Source organism: Oncorhynchus gorbuscha, linkage group LG15 (genome assembly GCF_021184085.1).
Source record: "Oncorhynchus gorbuscha isolate QuinsamMale2020 ecotype Even-year linkage group LG15, OgorEven_v1.0, whole genome shotgun sequence".
Taxonomy (NCBI): domain Eukaryota; kingdom Metazoa; phylum Chordata; class Actinopteri; order Salmoniformes; family Salmonidae; genus Oncorhynchus; species Oncorhynchus gorbuscha.
In genome coordinates, this window is record NC_060187.1 from 56522611 (window position 1) to 56546530 (window position 23920).

The 23920-nt window shown below is 42.4% G+C and overlaps 1 protein-coding gene across 3 annotated transcripts in view; it reads right to left on the reverse strand.

Moving 5' to 3' along the window:
• Nucleotides 1–23920, reverse strand: part of LOC123997534 (zinc finger protein 236-like) — a 108669-nt gene that overhangs the window by 62082 nt on the left and 22667 nt on the right. For all 3 annotated transcript variants that reach the window (XM_046301877.1, XM_046301878.1, XM_046301876.1), the window contains exons 9-14: nt 23235–23412; nt 21169–21441; nt 9589–9792; nt 9378–9510; nt 2015–2275; nt 1446–1702 (exon numbers count right to left, since the gene is read on the reverse strand). In XM_046301877.1, the coding sequence (XP_046157833.1) occupies nt 1446–1702; nt 2015–2275; nt 9378–9510; nt 9589–9792; nt 21169–21441; nt 23235–23412 (1306 nt within the window). The remainder of the gene's footprint in view (nt 1–1445; nt 1703–2014; nt 2276–9377; nt 9511–9588; nt 9793–21168; nt 21442–23234; nt 23413–23920) is intronic.

Sequence of the window (23920 nt, forward strand, 5' to 3'; positions counted from 1 at the left end):
ATGGGGCCACAGTGTCTCCTGACCCCTCCTGTCTCAGCCTCCAGTATTTATGCTGCAGTAGTTTATGTGTCGGGGGGCTAGGGTCAGTTTGTTATATCTGGAGTACTTCTCCTATCCTATTCGGTGTCCTGTGTGAATCTAAGTGTGCGTTCTCTAATTCTCTCCTTCTCTCTTTCTTTCTCTCTCTCGGAGGACCTGAGCCCTAGGACCATGCCCCAGGACTACCTGACATGATGACCCCTTGCTGTCCCCAGTCCACCTGGCCATGCTGCTGCTCCAGTTTCAACTGGCCTGGGCCCTAGGACCATGTCCCAGGACTACCTGACATGATGACTCCTTGCTGTCCCCAGTCCACCTGGCCATGCTGTTGCTCCAGTTTCAACTGTTCTGCCTTACTATTATTCAACCATGCTGGTCATTTATGAACATTTGAACATCTTAGCCACGTTCTGTTATAATCTCCACCCGGCACAGCCAGAAGAGGACTGGCCACCCCACATATGCTCTCTCTAATTCTCTCTTTCTTTCTTTCTCTCTCTCGGAGGACCTGAGCCCTAGGACTGTGCCCCAGGACTACCTGACATGATGGCTCCTTGCTGTCCCCAGTCCACCTGACTGTGCTGCTGCTCCAGTTTCAACTGTTCTGCCTTATTATTATTCGACCATGCTGGTCATTTACGAACATTTGAACATCTTGGTCATGTTCTGTTATAATCTCTACCCGGCACAGCCAGAAGAGGACTGGCCACCCCACATAGCCTGGTTCCTCTCTAGGTTTCTTCCTAGGTTTTGGCCTTTCTAGGGAGTTTTTCCTAGCCACCGTGCTTTTACACCTGCATTGTTTGCTGTTTGGGGTTTTAGGCTGGGTTTCTGTACAGCACTTTGAGATATCAGCTGATGTACGAAGGGCTATATAAACAAATTTGATTTGATTTGATTTGAAAATATTAACAAGAGTCCATATTCAACAGTTCCTTGCTTTATTTGCTAACACAGTTGTAGCCAACTATTGTCCCTGAAAACGAAACACCTTGCAGCGTAGACTTTGCCAAATGAAAAATACAATCTAAGATCAAGAGAGATAGGTGGAGAGCAAGACTGTATCTCTGTAGAAATGTCTGTTGATGTTGGGAAGGGTTCAGACACCTTCTAGGGGTGGATCACTTTGTTCACATCATTCTTTGTACATCCAACATAAAACTACGTGGATCCCCCATTGAAAGTTAGAGGGCTGTGGCAGCAGGCCTATATCGTTATGGCATGATTGTCATCGACATTAAAAGACTATGTTCGAGATCAACTACAAAATATATTGACGTCAGACTGCAACAGAATCACTGATCCTCGAATCCTATGCATCCCTAATAACTACGTATTACGTGTTCAAGACCAGTGAGTCTGTGCCTTGTCCAAACTGATGCCCTCTAATATGCTGACACTCTTACCCTCTTCTTGTCCCAGGGGCTGGTCACTTAGCTGGGTCTCCAGCGACACCTGTTGGCCACCGTCCACCACCTGCGCCTGGTCCAGTCCCAGCATGCCCTGCTGCTCTGAGCCCACCGTGGGAGGAGCCTCCTGCTGTAGGGTGCCGTCCTCCAGCTCCACCTGCAGGTTGTGGGTCACGGTGGTGCCGTCCATGGGGTCGTCCAGCGTCGAGGGCTCCGGGTTCAGCTGTTGGTGGAGCTGCTGGGCCAACTCATACCTGGGAGGGGGAATGGGGAGGTGAATTCAGGTTGTTTACTACTTTAATCTACAAAACAAACAGAAATCAGCCATTTTTTATGGTAAGATTTGACATCTAGAGATTTAGAGTTGAAAGTTTCAATTTCACACAAATTTCAGCAACATGACAATAACCAAATTGGGAGAGCGACGCTCTCGCTAGCCACTTAGCTAGTCAGCATTCCCGATGACACGACCTGAAATACGGCTTGTAGTTTTTCACTTTTTCGACCTGGTCAGATCACATGACCTGAAACAACTCTGTGCCTGACAACACATGAGCATTACTAACCTGTGGGTCTTCATGTGCTTCCTGCAGTTGGGTGAGGACTTGAAGGTCTTCTGGCAGTAAGGGCACATGTAGGGCCGCATGTCGCTGTGGGTGGTCATATGGCGGCGCAGGCTGCCGCTGGTGGTGAATGTGGTGTCACAAATTAGGCACTTGTAGGCCTTGAGGCCCGAGTGGGTCCGGATGTGAGCCTTCAGCACCCCCGAGGAGGCAAAGCCCTTACTGCACTGGACACACTTGTACGGCCTCTCTCCCGTGTGAGACCTGATGGAAAATGACCTAACAATGTTAATATCATGAGACATTAAGAAAGTATTCAGACCCCTTGACCTTTAAACATTATATTACGTTACAGCCTTATTCTAAAATGGATATAAAAAATATATATATATCCTCAATCTACACACATTACCCCATAATGACAAAGCAAAAACAGGTTACAGATATTTTTGCAAAGTTATTACAAATAAAAAAACAGACAAACCTTATTTACACAAGTACTCAGACCCTTTGTTATGTGACTTGAAATTGAGCTCAGGTGCATCCTGTTTCCATTGATCATCCTTGAGAAGTTTCTACAACTTTATTGGAGATCACCTGCGGTAAATTAAATTGATTGGACATGATTTGGAAAGCCACACACCTGTCTATATAAGGTCCCACAGTTGACAGTGCATGTCAGAGCAAATAGCAAGCCATGAGGTCGAAGGAATTGTCAGTAGAGCTCCGAGACACAGATCTGGGGAAGGGTACCAAAACATTTCCGCAGCACTGAAGGTCACCAAGAACACAGAGGCCTCCATCATTCTTAAATGGAAGAAGTTTGGAACACCAAGATCTTCCTAGAGCTGGCTGCCCGGCCAAAATGAGAGGGGCCTTGGTCAGCGAGGTGACCAAGAACTTGATGGTCACTCGGACAGAATTCTTCTGTAGAGATGGGAGAACATTCCAGGACAACCATCTCTGCAGAGGGGTCGACCGATTAATCGGAATGGCCGATTAATTAGGGCCGATTTCAAGTTTTCATAACAATCGGAAATCTGTATTTTTGGACACCGATTAGGCAGATTTTTTTTTTTTTACACCTTTTTAACTAGGAAAGTCAGTTAAGAACAGACAGACTAGGAACGGTGGGTTAACTGCCTTGTTCAGGGGCAGAACGACAGATTGTTACCTTGTCAGCTCAGGGATTCAATCTTGCAACATTACAGTTAACTAGTCCAACACTCTAACCACCTGCTTTACATTTCACTCCACGAGGAGCCTGCCTGTTACGCGAATGCAGTAAGAAGCTACGGTAAGTTGCTAGCTAGCATTAAACTTATCTTATAAAAAACAATCAATCAATCATAATCACTAGTTAACTACACATGGTTGATGATATTACTAGTTTATCTAGCATGTCCTGCGTTGCATATAATCGATGCAGTGCGGAAAAAGGACTGTCGTTGCTCCAACGTGTACCTAACCATAAACATCAATGCCTTTAATTTGTTGACACTAGCCATCCCGGCTTTACTCAGTTGCGCAAAAACTCACTCTGATAGCCCCCATCTATCCACTTATGCAATGTGATCCTTCACGCTCATTTCTCAAAATAAAAGCCTGAAACTATGTCTAAATACTGTTGACACCTTAGGGAAGCCATAGAAAAAGGAATCTGGTTGATATCCCTTTAAATGGAGGATAGGCATGCATAGGAACAGAGAAATTTCAAAATAAGAGGCACTTCCTGATTGGATTTTCCTCAGGCTTTCGCCTGCAATATCGGTTCTGTTTTACTCACAGACAATATTTTTACAGTTTTGGAAACTTTAGAGTGTTTTCTATCCTAATCTGACAATTATATGCATATTCTAGTTTTTGGGGCTGAGAAATAAGCAGTTTCAAATGGGTACGCTTTTTAGCCAAAAACAAAAATACTACACGCAAAAGGTTGAAATCAATACACAGAGAATATATTTGAATATATTATTTAGCTAAAAGAAATCCAGGTTAGCAGGCAATATTAACCAGGTGAAAGAAATTGTGTCACTTCTCTTGCGTTCATTGCATGCAGAGTCAGGGTATATGCAATAATAATAAACGTTTTGTTTTCGAAATGATCGTTTCTGGATTCGACCATATTAATGACCAAAGGCTCATATGTCTGTGTGTTATGTTATAATTAAGTCTATGATTTGATATTTGATAGAGCAGTCTGACTGAGCGATGGTAGGTAGCAGCAGGCTCATAAGCATTCATTCAAACAGCACTTTCGTGTGTTTGGCCAGCAGCTCTTAGTAATGCTTCAAGCATTGCGCTGTTTATAACTTCAAACCTATCAACTCCTGAGATTAGGCTGGTGTAACCGATGTGAAATGGCTAGCTATTTAGCGGGGTGCGCACTAATAGCGTTTCAAACGTCACTCGCTCTGAGACTTGGAGACGTTGTTCTGCAAGGGACGCGGATTTTGTGGAGCGATGGGTAACGCTGCTTCGGCGGCTGTTGTCGATGTGTTCCTGGTTCGAGCACCTAAAGGACTCTGACCACGAGAAACAAGATTCTCTGGTCTGATGAAACCAAGATTGTAGTCTTTGGCCTAAATGCCAAGCATCACGTCTGGAGGAAACCTGGCACCATACCTACATACCTATGGCAGCAGCAACATGCTGTGGGGATGTTTTTCAACGGCAGGGACTGGGAGACTAGTCAGGATTGAGGGAAAGATGAACACAGCAAAAGTAGAGAGAGATCCTTGGCGAAAAACTGCTCCAGAGCACTCAGGACCTCAGACTAGAGCGTAGGTTCATCTTCCAACAGGCACACAGTCAAGACAACGCAGGAGCGGCTTTGAGTCTCTGAATGTAAATGAGTGGCCCAGCCAGAGCCCCGGGCTTAAACCCACAGCTATTTTGCAAAAACTTTGCGTATCAACCCTGGGTGTAGTAGAATGTTATGAATGTAATGTAATGTTATGACAGGTGATGTTATGACTGGGTGTGTTATGGTCTGAGTCAAATGGCGCAAATTAGGAAGAATAAATGTCAAGGGTCTCTAATTTGCAAATTCTAAAAAATCAGTAAGCATTATACATTGTGCATGGTGTATGCAGTAAATTCCCTCTGACTGAGGAACAAGTTTATTAGTATAATGTGACAGAGTTTTGACTTGGGCTCTGTCATAGTGTGAGGTAAACAGACACTAGGGAATAAAGAACATCAATCTCAGATATCCTGAGTGGAGCAGTGAAGGCAACGTTGTTATTAAGGTTAACTTTTGTTTCCTCGTTTATCGAGACTGTGACCTTTATTATTTAGGCTGTTACTTTTCTTTTCCTCACAGTAGTAAAATGAAGAAACATTTTAGTAAAAGGGAAGATTCGATGTGTCAGCCCAAAGGGCAAAAAGACATCTTGAGAGAATCAATGAATATTGCTCTGGAAATTACTCCTTGGAGCCCTAAACTTCAATCTCCCATTTATCTCATCCTTAGAAAAAAGGCAGAAACTGAATACAATACTCATTTTAGAGGGATTTTTTCTTGTGGTAAATGGCAGGGTGACATTTTCCAAATACATTTGCTAGTTAATGGACCTTTAATGACTTAGGCTACTGAAAACAAAAATAAGACTTATCCACCACTGTGACATTACACGTTATTCCTGACAACAACCTGGAGATTAAACCAGACGAAAATAAAATGGCCCGGAACACATTTGAGTCATTTAGCAGAAGCTCTTATCCAGAGTGACTTACAGGAGCAATTACTGTTATGGTTACTGGCTCGCCCCACACTATATCTGAATATTTTCTCTCCCTCTCTCTGTACCTAAATCCCCTCAGATCTCTTCCCTCTGTACATTTATTCCTCTCTACCTGGCCTGTCTTATCATAAACCAGGCCCACAGGGCATAGACAGCACAGGCGTTAGCGAGACCTGGGCTCAAATAGTATTTGTTTTCTATACTTGAACTACACTACATGACTAAAAGTGGACACCTGCTCGTTTAACATCGAATTGCAAAACAATAGGCATTCATATGGAGTTGGTCCCCTCTTTGCTGCTATAACAGACTCTACTCTTCTGGGAAGGCTTTCCATTAGATGTTGGAACATTTCTGCAGGGGACTTGCTTCCATTCAGCCACAGGACCATAAGTGAGGTCGGGCACTGATGTTAGGCGATTAGGCCTGGCTCGCAGTCGGCATTCCAATTCATCCCAAAGGTGTTTGATGGGGTTGAGGTTAGGGCTCTGTGCAGGCCAGTCAAGTTCTTCCACACAGACCTCGCTTTGTGCACGAGGGAATTGTCATACAAAAACAGGAAAGGGCCTTCCCCAAACTGTTGACACAAAGTTGGAAGCACAGAATCGTCTAGAATGTAATTGTATGCTGTAGCGTTAAGGGCCATAGCCCAGACCATTATTCCTCATCCACCGAACTTTATAGTTGGCACTATGCATTGGGGCCGGTAGTGTTCTCCTGGCATCCGCTAAACCCAGATTTGTCCGTCGGACTTCAAGATTGCGAAGCGCGATTCATCACTCCAGAGAACGCCTTTCCACTGCTCTAGTCCAGTGGCGGAGAGCTTTACACCGCACCAGCCGATGCTTGGCTTTTTGCGCAAGGATCCACAGATTTGAAGGGGTGTCCAAGTACTTATGTACAGTTGAAGTCAGAAGTTTACATACACCTTAGCCAAATGCATTTAAACTCATTTTTCACAATTTCTGATACTTAATCCTTGTAAAAAAAGCTTCCCACAAAAGGCTACCCGAAACGTTTGACCCAAGTTAAGCAGTCGGCATGCTACCAAATACGGATTGAGTGTATGTTAACTTCTGACCCAATGGGAATGTGATTAAATAAGTAAAAGCTGAAATAAATAATTCTCTCTACTATTATTCTGACATTTCACATTCTTGAAATAAATTGTTGATCCTAACTGACCTAAGATGTGTGAATTTTGGCCCATTCCTCCTGAGTGTAAAGGTGTAACTGAGTCAGGTTTGTAGGAATCCATGCTCGCACACGCTTATTCAGTTCTTCCCACAAATTTTCTATAGGATTCAGGTCAGGGCTTTGTGATGGCGACTCCAATACCTTGACATTGTTGTCCTTAAGCCATTTTGCCACAACTTTGGAAGTATGCTTGGGGTCATTGTCCATTTGGAAGACCCATTTGTGACCAAGCTTGAACTTCCTGACTGATGTCTTGAAATGTTGCTTCAATATATATCCACGTAATTTTCCTCCTCATGATGCCATCTATTTTGTGAAGTACACCAGTTCCTCTTGCAGCAAAGCACCCCCACAACATGATGCTGCCACCCCTGTGATTCAGCTTGCAAGCATCCCCCTTTTCCCTCCAAACCTAACGATGGTCATTATGACCAAACAGCTCTATTTTTTTTTCATCAGACCAGAGGACATTTCTCAAAAAAGTATAATCTTTGTCCCCCCCCATGTGCAGCTGCAAACCGTAGTCTGGCTTTTGTCTTTTTTTAATGGCGGTTTTGGAGCAGTGGCTTCTTCCTTGCTGAGCGGCCTTTCAGGTTATGTCGATATTATGTCGATATTTACTGTGGATATAGATACTTTTGTACCGTTTCCTCCAACATCTTCACAAGGTCCTTTGCTGTTGTTCTGGGATTGATTTGCACTTTTCGCACCAAAGTACGTTCATCTCTAGGAGACAGAATGTGTCTCCTTCATGAGCGCTATGACGGCTGCGTGGTCCCATGGTGTTTATACTTGCATACTATTGTTTGTACAGATGAACATTGTACTTTCAGGCATTTGGAAATTGCTCTCAAGGATGAACCAGACTTGTGGAGGTCAACATTTTTTTTCTGAGGTCTTGGCTGATTTCTTTTGATTTTCCCATGATGTCAAGCAGAGGCACTGAGTTTGAAGGTAGGCCTTGAAATACATCCACAGATACACCTCCAATTGACTCGAATGATCTCAATTAGCCTATCAGAAGCTTCCAAAGCCATGACATAATTTTCTGGAATTTTCCAAGCTGTTTAAAAGGCACAGTCAAATTAGTGTATGTAAACTTCTGACCCACTAGAATTGTGATACAGTGAAGTGAAATAATCTGTCTGTAAACAATTGTTGGAAAATGGCTTGTGTCATGTACAAAGTCCTAACTGACTTGCCAAAACTATAGAAATTTGTGGAGTGGTTGAAAAACAAGAGTTTTAACGTCTCCAACCTAAGTGTATGTAAACTTCTGACTCAACTGTATATCTAGTTTACTTTAGCTGTGCTTGATCGAGTTTGCCTGGCAGGCTCCATAAAACCCTCAAAGTATTCGAAAGAAAACAAATACTACTCTAACCCAGCCATCTGCCAGTGGCTCAAACCCTCTGCCATGTGCTGAGCCTTCCTCCCCCTGCCTCCTTGTCCATCCCCATGCTCTGCTCAGCCCAGCTCATCCCTCTAGCATCAAATGAGGAGCTAATGCCACTAAGCCACAGGGGTGGACTCTAATTCCACTGATAACAGCAGCTCAGCAGCTGTCTGACAGGCTTATCCCACTTTTCTTTGAAAATGTCTATTTTATTTAACTAGGCAAGTCAGTTTAGAACAAATTCTTAGTTACTATGACGGCATAGGAACACTGTCTTGTTCAGGTACAGAACAACAGATTTTTTATCTTGTCAGCTCAGGGATTCGATCTAGCAACCTTTCGGTTACTGGCCCAATGCTTTAACCACTACGCTACCTGCCACCCCAATGACAAAGTACAAGAGGATCTAAACTGAGGCTAAATATATAACTTCCTCTCACAACTATATATCCATGCACTCAATCAGAAATACATTCACTGGTATATTTTGGCAATGCCAGCTGCTTTAGAGAGGATTATATTTCGAAAGGAATACATGTGAAAACAAACTAAGTGTGTGTGTGTGTGTGTGTGTGTGTGTGTGTGTGTGTGTGTGTGTGTGTGTGTGTGTGTGTGTGTGTGTGTGTGTGTGTGTGTGTGTGTGTGTGTGTGTGTGTGTGTGTGTGTGTGTGTGTGTGTGTGTGTGTGTGTGTGTGTGTGTGTGTGTGTGTGCTTGTATTACTATCCTTGTGGGTACCAGAGATCCCCAAAAGTCCCCACTAGGATAGTAAAACAAGTAAATTCTCCCTCGTGGGGACATTTCCATCGAAGACAAAGGCTATTTTAGGCTGAGGGGTTAGATTTAGGGTTATGGTTAGACCAGGATTTTCAATGGAAATCCATTTTAGGCCCCCACAAAGACAGTAAAACATTTGCTGTGTGCGTCAAATCAAATTTTATTGGTCACATACGCATGGTTAGCAGATGTTATTGCAAGTGTAGCGAAATGCTTGTGGGAGTGTGTGACACGTGTAGCGGATAGCTGTACCTAACGTGCTGCTTGAGGTGGCTGGATTTCTTATAGGCCTTGTTACAGCAGGGACACTTGTATGGCCGATCATTGTCCACCATCTCCAGGTACGTCTGAAAGGCCAGGCGAGGGTTCTGGGATTGGATGAGACCTGGGAGGAGGGGACAATATTAACAAAGTGCGTGTGTGTGCATGCTTGTGAGGGAGCGAGTGAGCATGCATGCATTACCAAGGTCCGTGATAAGTATGGGCTCTTGCAGGGGGATATCAGGCAGAGGTATGTTGCTCTTGGACACCTTGGTTTTATGGGATTTGCGTGGGAACTTGTGCTTCTTCTGCTGCAGACTCTTGAAGTGGGAGGCGATGTGTGTTTTTCTGTGGCCCGATGTACGGAAGATCTTGTCACAGTGAGGGCACGGGAACGGACGCACACCTGACAACAAGAACAGAAACCTCAGCACGTAGAATTAAATTCAGACAATAACGAGAACAAACTGCATCAGTTTTGAAATGGAAATGTATTCATGTCAGTTTAATCAAGAGACAAGCTAGAGAATATACAAACTTAAACAGTGTCGTACTGAGTAGGCCGAAATCGATTTAACGTACCAATGTCTCATGAGAGATTAGATCAAATCAAAAGCAACCTGTGGAACACCAACCCCTAAAGTTGTCAGCATACTTCAGTTCGGCTAGCCGAACCAAACTAGCGTGCTGGCATTCTCCCTTAAAAGACCTTCTTTTGAAATAAAATACATAGTTTGTCCATTTTGAAATGCCATAGCTAGTATACGATTCATCAAAAAAGGTCTGAATTAATATAACAAGAAATCGGTCATCCATTTTTGTTTTTGCCGAAAAGATCTTGGTCGCGAATTTACATCAAGCTAAGATGTTTGGTGCAGTATTTTCCAATAATTTAATTTTGCATGAAAACAAGTCGTCTCTCTTTGAATGACAAAGACTTTATTGAAGAATCCCTACTGTTAACCAATCACAGACGAAGGGGCGTAGACTCGGCTTGACTCCAGCTGCCAAAACTAACAAAATGTTGTCATAATATATGCACAAACTCGGAAGCATGACTAAACCACAGTAACCTAAATGTTGCATTATTGTTGTTTTTTTCTTAAATTAATATCCTTTTTTATATCATGCATTACGTAATTCAGAATCTAATCGTATGACATGTGAATAAATGAAATAAACTTGAATTTGAACTAAATCACAAAACACTCATAACAGCTCAGCTACACATGAAAACAAGTGTGCTTTCATGACCCGTTCCGTATAGACCTGGTCGGATCCAGACACGGTCTGATCCGAGTGATGGAAGCAGCAGAAAAGTCCTTTTTAAGCTACTTGATTAACCCTAGCTGATAAAGTGCAAAAGAGGTGCAGCTCTAGCAGGAGGGGAAGGGCCATACTGTGAATGAGTGAGTGACACAGGGAGCAGGGAGGGAGAGACAAGAGACAGCAACCAACCAACAAGACGACTCGCACTATAGTAGACTAATAGCTGCCATAGCTAGGTTATTAATTATCAAATATGATTACGTAGTACCTGTCTTGACGTTAGCTAGTGTTAACAATTTATGTTATTCTTTAACACAGACCCCAAAGCAAACCAGGGGGAGGAAAATAGGTTTATTCTCCCCTGTCCTCAGTGATGCTCTCTCCAGTGATTATCTCCAATGGTTCTCTCCCCAGAAAAAAGGACAGCATGTAGTTTTATAACCCAGCCCTAGCCTGTGGTTGACAAACTAGAATTCCTTGCAATAAAACTCACCAATGGCCAAATAACAAGTATCCTATTTCAGAAGACATATTCCTCCCATGTCTAGACTTCTAAATAACAACAACTACATGAGGAATATTAAGCAGCACCCTAACGGTTGGCTCTTGGTCATTGTAGCCTATCCTTCTCCTTTAACTTTTAATTGTCATTTTCATTCCATCTTCTTTTGATTAGATATCGCCTAACTTTTGCCACTCACGGAGGGTCTATGACTGTAACCTATTGCGGCTTTAATGACTTATGATTGCCTACAACAACAAGCTACACGCGCCACAATCCTCTCTCGTGAAAAGCAAGAGCAGCAGCATAAATTATATAATGTCTCTCTCGACTGCAGCAGTTGCACTCGTATCGGTACGGGCCCTTTCGGACACGTCAGTTAAAATTACACATACCCGAGACTTGTGACAATCATATTAGATCCGACCCAGACCCGTGTCATTATTTAGAATTCTGGATCCAGACTTTGCATCAATCAACTCTAACACCAACAGACGGGTACGTGGCTACGTTAAAGGGCAACATTCTAAAAGACGAAGCCATACCAGTAATCAAATCTTCATGCAAATGAGAGATGAAGCCATGGGTTTAGAGGCATCTGGGTTAATTGTGTGTGTGTTAATTAAATAATTATGGAAGGCCAAGTGTTACATATCACCACATAATTCACCCAGACATCTTAATCTTGGCTGTGAAACGAAATCCCAACCACTGCAATCAGTGAAAGGGGACCACGAACGTCGCCTCTGTAAACAACCGCGTATCAAAAGCTTTACATCACACCATCTGTTCACCGGCAACACTAGGCTGATTAACGCTTATCATAGCTTGGGTGCACCACTGTGCGTTCAATCTAAAACAGGGGTGCTCAACTACTATTTGAAAAGGTCTGGTCTTCCTAGGTGGCAAAGGTCCGGATGGATATTTATCAGCGTAGTAATAAACCCCTACCTCGCAACCCATACGACCCGAAACAGTTTAAACTGTTCACACACCTCGTTTGCGAATAGAAAATATTTCCATTTTAAATGTGCTGCAATCTTACACCTTTTGCAATGGGCGCTCGAGAAAATGTTGCAGTTTTAAAGCTAATTTAAAAGTAATTCTACACCTTTTGCCATGGCTTGTATGTTCATAGGAGTGACTCAACAAAATAAAAAAATAAAAAAATTGGGCCTCCCCCGGGGATCGAGGCCTCTAGGAATGTAATCTGGCCATGATAACTACAGGATTTTGATAACTGGTTAGCTTAACTGACCTATCTAGCTAGCTAACATGGGCTAGTAGTTGATCAACTAGATATTTCTGACAGGTTATAAAATGCTTTCACTGTATTCCCTTGACTAATTCCACATTTTGTTGTGTTAGAGAATGAATAAAAAATTGATTTAAAAAAAAATCCCCTCACCCCTCATCTACACACAATATCCCATAATTTTTACACATTTATTAAAAATGAAATACAAAAATATCTCATTTACATAAGTATTCACACACCTGAGTCAATACATGTTACCTGTCACCTTAGGCACTGTTTACAGCTGTGAGTCTTTCTGGGTGAGTCTAAGTTTTGCACACCTGAATTGTACAATATTTGCATTCTATATGTATTCTTTTGAAATTCTTCAAGAGCTGTCAAGTTGGTTGTTGATCATTGCTAGACATTTTCAAATCTTGCCATAGATTTTCAAGCCCAATTAAGTCAAAACTGTAACTAGGCCACTCAGGAACATTCAATGTCGTCTTGGTAAGCAACTCCAGTGTATATTTAATATTGTGTTTTAGGTGACAGTTGGAAAGCTGACTAAACCAGGTTTTCCTCGAGGAAATTTTGCCTGTGCTTAGATCTATTCTGTTTCTTTTTATCCTAAAAAATAAACTCCCTAGTCCTTGCCGATGACAAGCATACCCATAACATGATGCAGCCACCACCATGCTTGAAAATATGAAGAGTGGTACAAAGTAATGTGTTGTGTTGGATTTGCCCAAACATAACGCTTTGTATTCAGGACATAAAGTTCATTTCTTTGCCACATTTCTTGCAGTTTTACTTTAGTGCCTTATACAGGATGTGTGTATTCTGTAATGGCTTCCTTCTTTTCACTCTGTAATTTAGGTTAGTATTGTGGAGTAACTACAATGTTGATCCACCCTCAGTTTTCTCCTATCAAAGCCATTAAACTAACTGTTTTAGTCAACTATTGACCTTATGGTGAAAACCCTGAGCAGTTTCCTTCCTCTCCTGCATCTGAGTTAGGAAGGATTCTGGATGACTGTGTGATGACACTCTCGGTAGCCGATGTGAGCAAGACCTTTAAACAGGACGTGTTCACAAAACATGCGCTGACCAACTGGCAAGTGTCTTGATTGACATTTTCACCTTCTCCCAGACCAAGTCTGTAATACCTAAATGTTTCAAGCAGACCACCAAAGTCCCTGTGCCCAAAGAAGCAAAGGTAAATTATTACCGCCCCGTAGCACTCACGTCGGTAGCCATGAAGTGCTTTGAAAGGCTGGTCATGGCTCACATCAACACCATTATCACGGACACCCTAGACCCACGCCAATTCCCATAACGCCCCAAATGATCCACAGGTTTCGCAATCTTAATCGCACTTCACAGTGCCCTTCCCCACCTGGATAAAAGGAACACCTATGTGAGAATAATGTTCAATGACGAAAGCTCAGAGTTCAACACCATAGTGCCCATGAAGCTCATCACTGAGTTAAGGACCCTGGGACTAAATAAACACCTCCCTCTGCAACTGGATCCTGGACTTCCTGACGGGCCACCCCCAGGTGGTAAGGGTAGGCAACAACACGTCTGCCACGCTAATTCTCAAAACTGGGGCCCCTCAGGGGTATGTATGTACTCAGTCCCCTCCTGTACTCCCTGTTCACCCATGACTGCGTGGCCAAACATGACTCCAACACCATCATTAAGTTTGTTGACGACAACAGTGGTAGGCCTGATCACTGACAACGATGAGACATCCTACAGGGAGGAAGTCAGAGAACTGCGGGCTGGAACAGGCCCCCATTAACATTGACGGGGCTGTAGTGAAGCGAGTCGAGAGTTTCAAGTCCCTTGGTGTCCACATCACCAACAAACTATCATGGTCCAAACACACCAAGACAGCCATGAAGAGGGCACGACAAAACCTATTCCCCCTCAGGAGTGAAAAGATTTGGCAATGGGTCCCCAGATCCTCAAAACGTTCTACAGCTGCACCATCGAGAGCATCCATACCAGTTGAATCGCCGCCTGGTATGGCAACTGCTCTGCCTCCGACCGTAAGGAGCTACAGAAGCTAGTGCGTATGGCCCAGTACAACACTGTGGCCAAGCTTCCTGCCATCCAGGACCAACATGCAGTTGAAGTCGGAAGTTTTCATACCCTTAGGTTGTAGTCATTAAAACTAGTTTTTTAACCACTCCACAAATTTCTTGTTTACAAACTATAGTTTTGGCAAGTCGGTTAGGACATCTACTTTGTGCATGACAAGTCATTTTTCCAACAATTGTTTACAGACAGATTATTTCACTTATTCACTGTATCACAATTCCAGTGAGTCAGAAGTTTACATACACTAAGTTGACTGTGCCTTTAAACAGCTTGGAAAATTCCAGAAAATGATGTAATGGCTTTAGAAGCTTCTTATAGGCTGATTGACATCATTTGAGTCAATTGGAGGTATACCTGTGGATGTATCTCAAGGCCTACCTTCAGTGTCTCTTTGCTTGACATCATGGGAAAATCAAAAGAAATCAGCCAAGACCTCAGAAAAAAAATTGTAGACCTTCACAAGTCTGGTTCATCCTTGGGAGCAATTTCCAAATGCCTGAAGGTACCACGTTCATCTGTACAAACAATAGTACACAAGTATAAACACCATGGGACCACGCAGCCGTCATACCGCTCAGGAAGGAGACAAGTTCTGTCTCCTAGAGATTAAAGTAATTTGGTGCAAAAAGTGCAAATCAATCCCAGAACAACAGCAAAATACCTTGTGAAGATGCTGGAGGAAACTAAAGTATTTATATGAGAGTATAGATACAGTGGGGCAAAAAAGTATTTAGTCAGCCACCAATTGTGCAAGTTCTCCCACTTAAAAAGATGAGAGAGGCCTGTAATTTTCATCATAGGTACACTTCAACTATGACAGACAAAATGAGAAAAGAAAATCCCCAAAATCACATTGTAGGATTTTAATGAATTTATTTGCAAATTATGGTGAACGAGTAAAACGAGTCCTATTTCGACATAACCTGAAAGGCCGCTCAGCAAGGAAGAAGCCACTGCTCCAAAACCGCCATAAAAAAGCCAGACTACGGTTTGCAACTGCACATGGGGACAAAGATTGTACTTTTTGGAGAAATGTCCTCTGGTGTGATGAAAAAATATATATAACTATTTGGCCATAATGACCATTAAGTTTGGAGGAAAAATGGGGAGGCTTGCAAGCCGAAGAACACCATCCCAACCGTGAAGCACGGGGGTGGCAGCATCATGTTGTGGGGGTGCTTTGCTGCAGGAGGGACTGGTGCACTTCACAAAATAGATGGCATCATGAGATGGGAATATTATCTGGATATATTGAAGCAACATCTCAAGACATCAGTCAGGAAGTTCAAGCTTGGTCGCAAATGGGTCTTCCAAATGGACAATGACCCCAAGCATACTTTCAAAGCTGTGGCAAAATGGCTTAAGGACAACAATGTCAAGGTATTGGAGTGGCCATCACAAAGCCCTGACCTGAATCCTATAGAAAATTTGTGGGCCGAACTGTACGAGCAAGGATGCCTACATGCCTACAAACCTCAGTTACACCAGCTCTGTCAGGAGGAATGGGCCAAAATTCACCCAACTTATTGTGGGGAGCTTCTGGAAGGCTACCTGAAACGTTTAACCAAAGTTAAAAAATTTAAAGGCAATGCTACCAAATACTGAATGAGTATGTAAACCTCTGACCCACTGGGAATGTGATGAAATAAATAAAAGCTGAAATAAATAATTCTCTCTACTATTATTCTGAGATTTCACATTCTTAAAATAAAGTGGTGATCCTAACTGACAGGGAAATTTTACTAGGATTAAATGTCAGGAATTGTGAAAAACTGAGTTTAAATGTATTTTGCTAAGGTGTATGTAAACTTCCAACTTCAACTGTAACAGGCGGTGTCAGAGGAAAGCCCATAAAATTGTCACCAGTCACCCAAGTCATAGACTGTTTTCTCTGCTACCGCATGGCAAGCGGTACCAGAGCGTCAAGTCTAGGACCAAAAGGCTCCTTAAAAGCTTCTACCCCCAAGCCATAAGACTGCTGATCAATTAATCAAATGGCCACCAGACTATTTACATTGACACCCCCCCCCTTCCCCTCCATTTGTTTTGTACACTGCTGCTACTCGCCGTTTATTATCTATGCATAGTCACTTCACCCCTACATGTACAAATGACCTCAACTAACCTGTACCCCCGCACACTGGCACGGTATCGGTACCCCCTGTATATAGCCTCATTATTGTTATTTTATTCTGCTACTTTTTACTTTAGTTTATTTGGTAAAACATTTCTTAACTCTTCTTGAACTGCACTGTTGGTTAAGGGCTTGTAAGTAAGCATTTCACGGTAAGGTCGACACTTATTGTATTCCCTTTATCTTTGTAGTGACTGGGTGTATTGACACACCATTCAACATGTAATTAATAACTTCAAAGGGTTATATAATCAAATGCTTTTTTGTTTTTACCCATCGACCAATACGTGCCCTTCTTTGCAAGGCATTGAAAAACTTCCCTGGTCTTTGTGGCTGAATCTGTTTTTCAAATCATATTTATTTGTCACATACATATGGTTAGCAGATGTTAATGTGAGTGTAGCGAAATGCTTGTGCTTCTAGTTCCGACAATGCAGTAATAACCAACGAGTAATCTAACCTAACAATTCCAAAACTACTACCTTATACACACAAGTGTAAAGGGATAAAGAATATGTACATAAAGATATATGAATGAGTGATTGGTACAGAACGGCATAGGCAAGATGCAGTAGATGGTATCGAGTACAGTATAAACATATGAGATGAGTAATGTAGGGTATGTAGACAAAGTGGCATCGTTTAAAGTGGCTAGTGGTACATGTATTACATAAAGATGCAGTAGATGATATAGGGTACAGTATATACATATACATATGAGATGAGTAATGTAGGGTATGTAAACATTAAGTAGCAATGTTTAAAGTGGCTAGTGATACTTTACATCAATTTCTATCAATTCCCATTATTAAAGTGGCTGGAGTTGAGTCAGTGTGTTGGCAGCAGCCACTCAATGTTAGTGGTGGCTGTTTAACAGTCTGGTGGCCTTGAGATAGAAGCTGTTTTTCAGTCTCTCGGTCCCAGCTTTGATGCACCTGTACTGACCTCGCCTTCTGGATGATAGCGGGGTGAACAGGCAGTGGCTCGGGTGGTTGTTGTCCTTGATGATCTTTACGGCCTTCCTGTGACATCGGGTGGTGTAGGTGTCCTGGAGGTCAGGTAGTTTGCCCCCGGTGATGCGTTGTGCAGACATCACTACCCTCTGGAGAGCCTTACGGTTGTGGGCGGAGGAGTTGCCGTATCAGGCGGTGATACAGCCCGACAGGATGCTCTCGATTGTGCATCTGTAGAAGTTTGTGAGTGCTTTTGGTGACAAGCCAAATTTCTTCAGCGTCCTGAGGTTGAAGAGGCGCTGCTGCGCCTTCTTCACGACTGTCTGTGTGGGTGGACCAATTCAGTTTGTACGTGATGTGTACGCCGAGACACTTAAAACTCACTACCTTCTCCACTACTGTTCCATCGATGTGGATAGGGGGCTGTTCCCTCTGCTGTTTCCTGAAGTCCACAATCATCTCCTTAGTTTTGTTGACGTTGAGTGTGAGGTTATTTTCCTGACACCACACTCCGAGGGCCCTCACCTCCTCCCTATAGGCCGACTAGTCGTTGTTGGTAATCAAACCTACCACTGTAGTGTCGTCCGCAAACTTGATGATTGAGTTGGAGGCGTGCATGGCCACTGATCGACTAAGAGTAGGGCTGTTGCGGTGACCGTATTATCTCCACACCGGTGGTCTCGAGTCATGAAGGCAGTCAAATCCCACATAACCATTTAGTCACGGTAATTAGGCTTCTCCAAGCTCTGATGCTGCTGATGGTCATTAGCAGCCTGCCAAACTTGCTAACTGACTGGTACTCCGCACTCTATTGTCCCACTAATCACTCTGACATCAATGCAAATTTAATCGAAACAAACGCTTCATGAGAGCCCATGAGCTCATGTTGCGCAACAGTTCTGTAGGCTATGCAATTGCGTGAGAAAACAGAGTGATGGCCTATATTAAAAGAGGAGGATCCCATCAGCTTTCTATAGGCTAGGCCTACTATTTTAATTTCTCAACTTTCCTAATATTAAGCAAATATCAAGCACATTGCTTATCTTTACAACAGGAGTATAAACTACCTGGCTGGCATGAAAATTAACCACAAGAAAATCCTCCATTCGTTATTTAACTGTAGAGATATTTTTTCCCATGCCCCTGTTTTGAGACAGGGTCCATTCTAAATCAAATTCCACACACATATTATTTAGTATATGTAAATATAAGATTAAATCAAGAATAGTCTGATGGGTGTCAATATTAGCATATCACATGTGAATTATATATTATCACTTATGAATGATGCCCCAGCGTAAGGCAATGTGCAACTTTTTCTAATCACACCTCATGTAGCCTAGCCCATAGGCCTATATGTTTTGATAAGGTTTGTATCACAACTAAAGTGGCCAAATAACTTAAATAACTTTAAGGTGACTTAAAATGAAGCACATTAATCTGCTTGGCATGGGGTGTAGAACCTTACATAAGCAATGCAAGTTTCAACTTTGGGGAAGATAATTTTCACCACAAAAAAATGTCGCCTTTATAATAAAAGGGCATTACATGCATATTTGCATTTGCGGTCACTTTTGATAATGGTGATGTCCCCGCTAATGGAAGATTTGCACATATAGCCTACAACTGCGTGCGTATTGCTGAGCTTATAATGTGAAGAAATAGCCAAATAGCTTATCAACATTTAAAACTAAAACGTTCTGATCTGTTGCTTCAGCCTCATTGAGTAAAACTGTTTTTTTATGCTAGTGGTTATGTTAATTTGGGATCTATTGTGTCCCAAAACTGTCCCAGACTATGTATGGAATATTTACTTCTCGCACAGAATAGGTCAACTTGTCTTATAGGGGATAGTAGATTGACATAGGCTCGTGCTTTTGCTGTACGTTAGGTCTACTCATCTTGTTGACAGACAAAAGTATGGACACAGCTACTCATTCAAGTTTTTTAAAGTTTTTTTTACTATTGTCTACATGGTAGAAACTATGAAACTATGAAATAACACATATGGAATCATGTAATAACCAAAAAAAGTTTTTGCACATTCCTGGCATTCTCTCAACCAGCTTCATGCATTGTAAAAATGAATTTGTGGCATTTCTTTCCTTCTTAATGTGTTTGATCAGTTGTGTTGTGACAAGGTAGGGGTGGTATACAGAATATAGCCCTATTTGATGAAAGACCAAGTCCATATTATGGCAAAAACAGCTCAAATAAGCGAAGAGAAACGACAGTCCATCATTCCTTTAAGAAAATATATTTTTTTAGGGTACATTATGGCCACACAAAGACATTATCAAGTGCTCCTCAAATGTTGAATGAGACTGAGAGCGTGTACGGCCTGCGCTAAAAAAACAAAGCAGAGCTCATTCCTTTCAAGCTAGTTTTTTCAAATCATCATTAGAGTCACATCACGCAGCCTTACAATGTATTAACATCAACACATATAGCCCAACGTCTGTAGAACAACTAAAGTTAAATTAATAACTCTAAATTAAGTATATAGGAGTACCTACCGTATCTCTTTGTTAACTGTTCAACACAGAATAGCTATTTTATTCAGCTTTGTTTAATTGGATTCTTCACACTATAAAATAATGACAAAGAATTCAAAGCAAATCTTGTCTGCTAAATGAACGAGTGTAGCCTACAGCCACATGGCATAGCCAGATCAGGATCTAACGTAAGGACATCTCAAAGTATGCCGTCCTTTTCTTTTGAAATAAACAACATTTTCTTCATATCATGTTTCTTCAGACCTGTCTAAAATAAATAATGTATTTATTGTGATGGTGTAGGCTATATTACATGGATTTATTAGACTTTTTAAAATGTAGATGTTCAAAAGGTCTGCATCAGTGGCTTGTAGGCTGTGTGGAAGCCAGGAGATGCTGAATGTGTTTATGTTAATTAACGGTCAATTACCGTGAGACCGACAGTTATTTGCTTGACAATCACCACAGCCCTAACTAAGAAACCTGATAATTGTATGTGTGGGGTACGCAGATTAGGTAGTCATTCAAAAATCATGTCAATCACTATTATTGCACAAGGAGAGTCCATGCAACTTATTATGTAACATTTTTACTCCTGAACTTATTTAGGCTTTCCATAACAAAGGGGTTGAATAGTTATTGAATGAAGACATTTCAGCTTTTAATGAATGTATAAACATCTCTAAACATAATTAAACTTTGATATTATGGGATATATTGTTTGTAGGCCAGTGAAACAAAATCTCAATTTAATCAATTTTAAATTCAGGCTGTGTCAAGAGGTGTGAATATTTTCTGAAGGCACTGTAATTAATACACAAAAAAACAAGAGGACAAATAGGACAAATTCCCCCTTATAAGTCTAATAAATCCATGTAATCAAGTTAAATCGTCAAAACCAGATTATGACACCAACATTAATCATAATAAATGCAACCTTCCTGCAACCTTCCTGCAAACCTGACAACACAGTCACATGCATGACCATTATGGAGTGATATAGGTGCCAACAGGAACTAAATGTGTATCTACGAATACAATCAAAATATCACTCCATAATAACAACACAATAATATCACTCACCTGTATGTAGGCGCATGTGGACTTTCCTGCTTCCCGACGTGGAGAAGCACTTCATGCAGCACTGGCACTCGAAGGCCTTGATGCCTGTGTGCGTCTTCATGTGGGCAGTGAGGGTGCTCTTGACGGCAAAGGCGCGAAAGCACTGCTTGCACTTGAAGGGCTTCTCGTGTGTATGGATGCGGATGTGGCGCACCAGGTCGCTGGGCTTTTTGAACTCCTTGTTGCAGTAAGGGCAGCTGTGCCACCGCACGCCGTTCTCCTCCCTGATGGAGCCTATGGGGAAGGGGGGACAGAAAGAGGTGACATGGGTTGTGTTCTACAAGGCATCAAACTGAATAAAATGGACTGAAACAGGGAGAGACTACCTGGATCTGGCCAATAACAACCATTCATTTTTGTGTTATGTTTCAAAACGTTTTGTTATAGGGTGCCCTAATGGATACGACACTGGTCCCACATGAGATGAGCAGGCACAGAGCTGAGACCAAATACACTTAAATTCAGGGAATCAATTGAAACTCTCAATATATAGCGCATTTGGAAAGTATTCAGACCCCTTGACTTTTTCCACATTTTGTTATGTTACAGCCTTATTCAACAATTATTTAAATTGTTTGTACCCCATAATGACAAAGCAAATGTTTGCACATTTATTTTATTTTTTAAATGTCAAACTGAAATATCACATTTACTTAAGTATGTAGACCCTTTACTCTGTTCTTTGTTGAAGCACATTTGGCAGAAATTACAGCCTTGATTCTTCTTGGGTATGACGCTACAAGCTCGGCACACCTGTTTTCTGGGGAGGTTCTCCCAATCTTCTCTGCTCGGTCAGGTTGGATGGGGAGCAACGTTGCACAGCTATTTTCAGGTGCCTCCAGAGGTGTTAGATTGGGTACAAGTCCGGCTGGGCCACTCAAGGACATTCAGAGACTTGTCCCGAAGCCACTCCTGCGTTGTCTTGGCTGTGTGCTTAGGGTCGTTGTCCTGTTTGAAGGTGAACCTTCACCCCAATCTGAGGTCGTGAGTGCTCTGGAACCGGTTTTCATCAAGGACCTCTGTACTTTGCTCTGTTCATCTTTCCCTCGATCCTGACTAGATCCATTCATCTTCCCCTCGATCCCGCAGGGATGGTTTCCGGTTTCCTTCAGACGTGACGTCTGGTATTCAGGCCAAGTAGTTCAATCATGGTTTCATCAGACCAGAGAATCTTGTTTCTCGTGGTCAGAGTCGTTTAGGTGCCTTTTGGCAAACTAAGTGGGCTGCCTTTTAATGAGGAATGGCTTCCATCTGGCCACTCCACCACTAAGGCCTGATTGGTGGAGTGCTGCAGAGATTTTCCTTCTGGAAGATTATCCCATCTCCACAGAGAGGGATAACCTTTCCCCCGATTTCTCAGTCTGGCCAGGTGGCCAGCTCTAGGAAGAGTCTTGGTGGTTCAAAACTTCTCCCATTTAAGAATGGAGGCCACTGTGTTCTTGGGGACCTTCAAAGCTGTAGACATTTTTTGGCAGACCTTCCCCAGATCTGTGCCTCGACACAATCCTGACTTTATGTACAATTCCGTCGGCCTCATGGCTTGGTTTTTGCTCTGACATGCACTGTCAACTGTGGGACCTTACATAGACAGGTGTGTGCCTTTCCAAATCATATCCAATCAATTTAATTTACCACAGGTGGACTCCAATCAAGTTGTAAAAACATCTCAAGGATGACCAATGGAAACAGCAGGCACCTGAGCTCAATTTCGAGTCTACTAGCAAAGGGTCTGAATACATGTAAACAAAGTATTTCTGTTTTTTAATAATTAAAAAAATTAAAACACTGTTTTCGCTTTGTCATTATTGGGTATATTAAAAAAATATTTAACCCATTTTAGAATAAGGCTAATGTCACAATGTGGAAAAAGGGAAGGGGTCTGAATATTTTCCGAATGCACTGTGTGCAATATACCTGTTTATGGTCAATGGACATTTAATGAGCAAGTACATTTATGGAGTTGAAATGGAACTGAGAGACGGTGACATGCACAAGCACACATGGATGTTATTTGGGGTATGCCCTACCTGGCATCTGTACAGGTTTTCTGAAGATACTTTTCTTCTCCTTCTTGGTGGTTTTGTCCTGGCCTGGTAACTTCTTGCTGTCAGGTAAAGCACCCTCGGCGGCATGGCTCTGAGTCTGTCTGGCCACTCCGTTGGTCTGGGACTGAACCACGCTCAACCCACTGTTCTCCAGGGCTTGCTGTGTGGGTTCAGGGGTGACAGGGTTTAACAAAAACTGTGACTAATACTATGTATCAGTACATTTTCCCATCCATAGTATTGGGCAATACTGTGCTGTATGCCCAAGCTAGGCTTCATGACACTAGGGATTAACATCGGTAACCGGGATTCCGGGACTGTCCTGGGCCCACTCTTTACATTTCCCAAAAAAAGGGAAATTACAACACTTTCCCCCAATGTCGCACCAATGCAATTCCCCGAACTACACAACACGCGCAGATAGGCAAAAAATAGAATAGCACATTATCCAAACAGGTTGTTGCATAGAATCCTTTAGCCTAGCGTATTTACTTCACACAAAGTCATCACAAATTCAAAGCACACGCATAATTGACACTGCCAGACTGCACACGAGACCCGAATGGAGTTCTCATCAGAAGCATAACTGAAAGTTCGATCCCGGTCCGGCCCAAGCCTGGTGAACTGAAGCCCAAGCCTGGTCCCACATTTAAATGAGCCGGAAACCG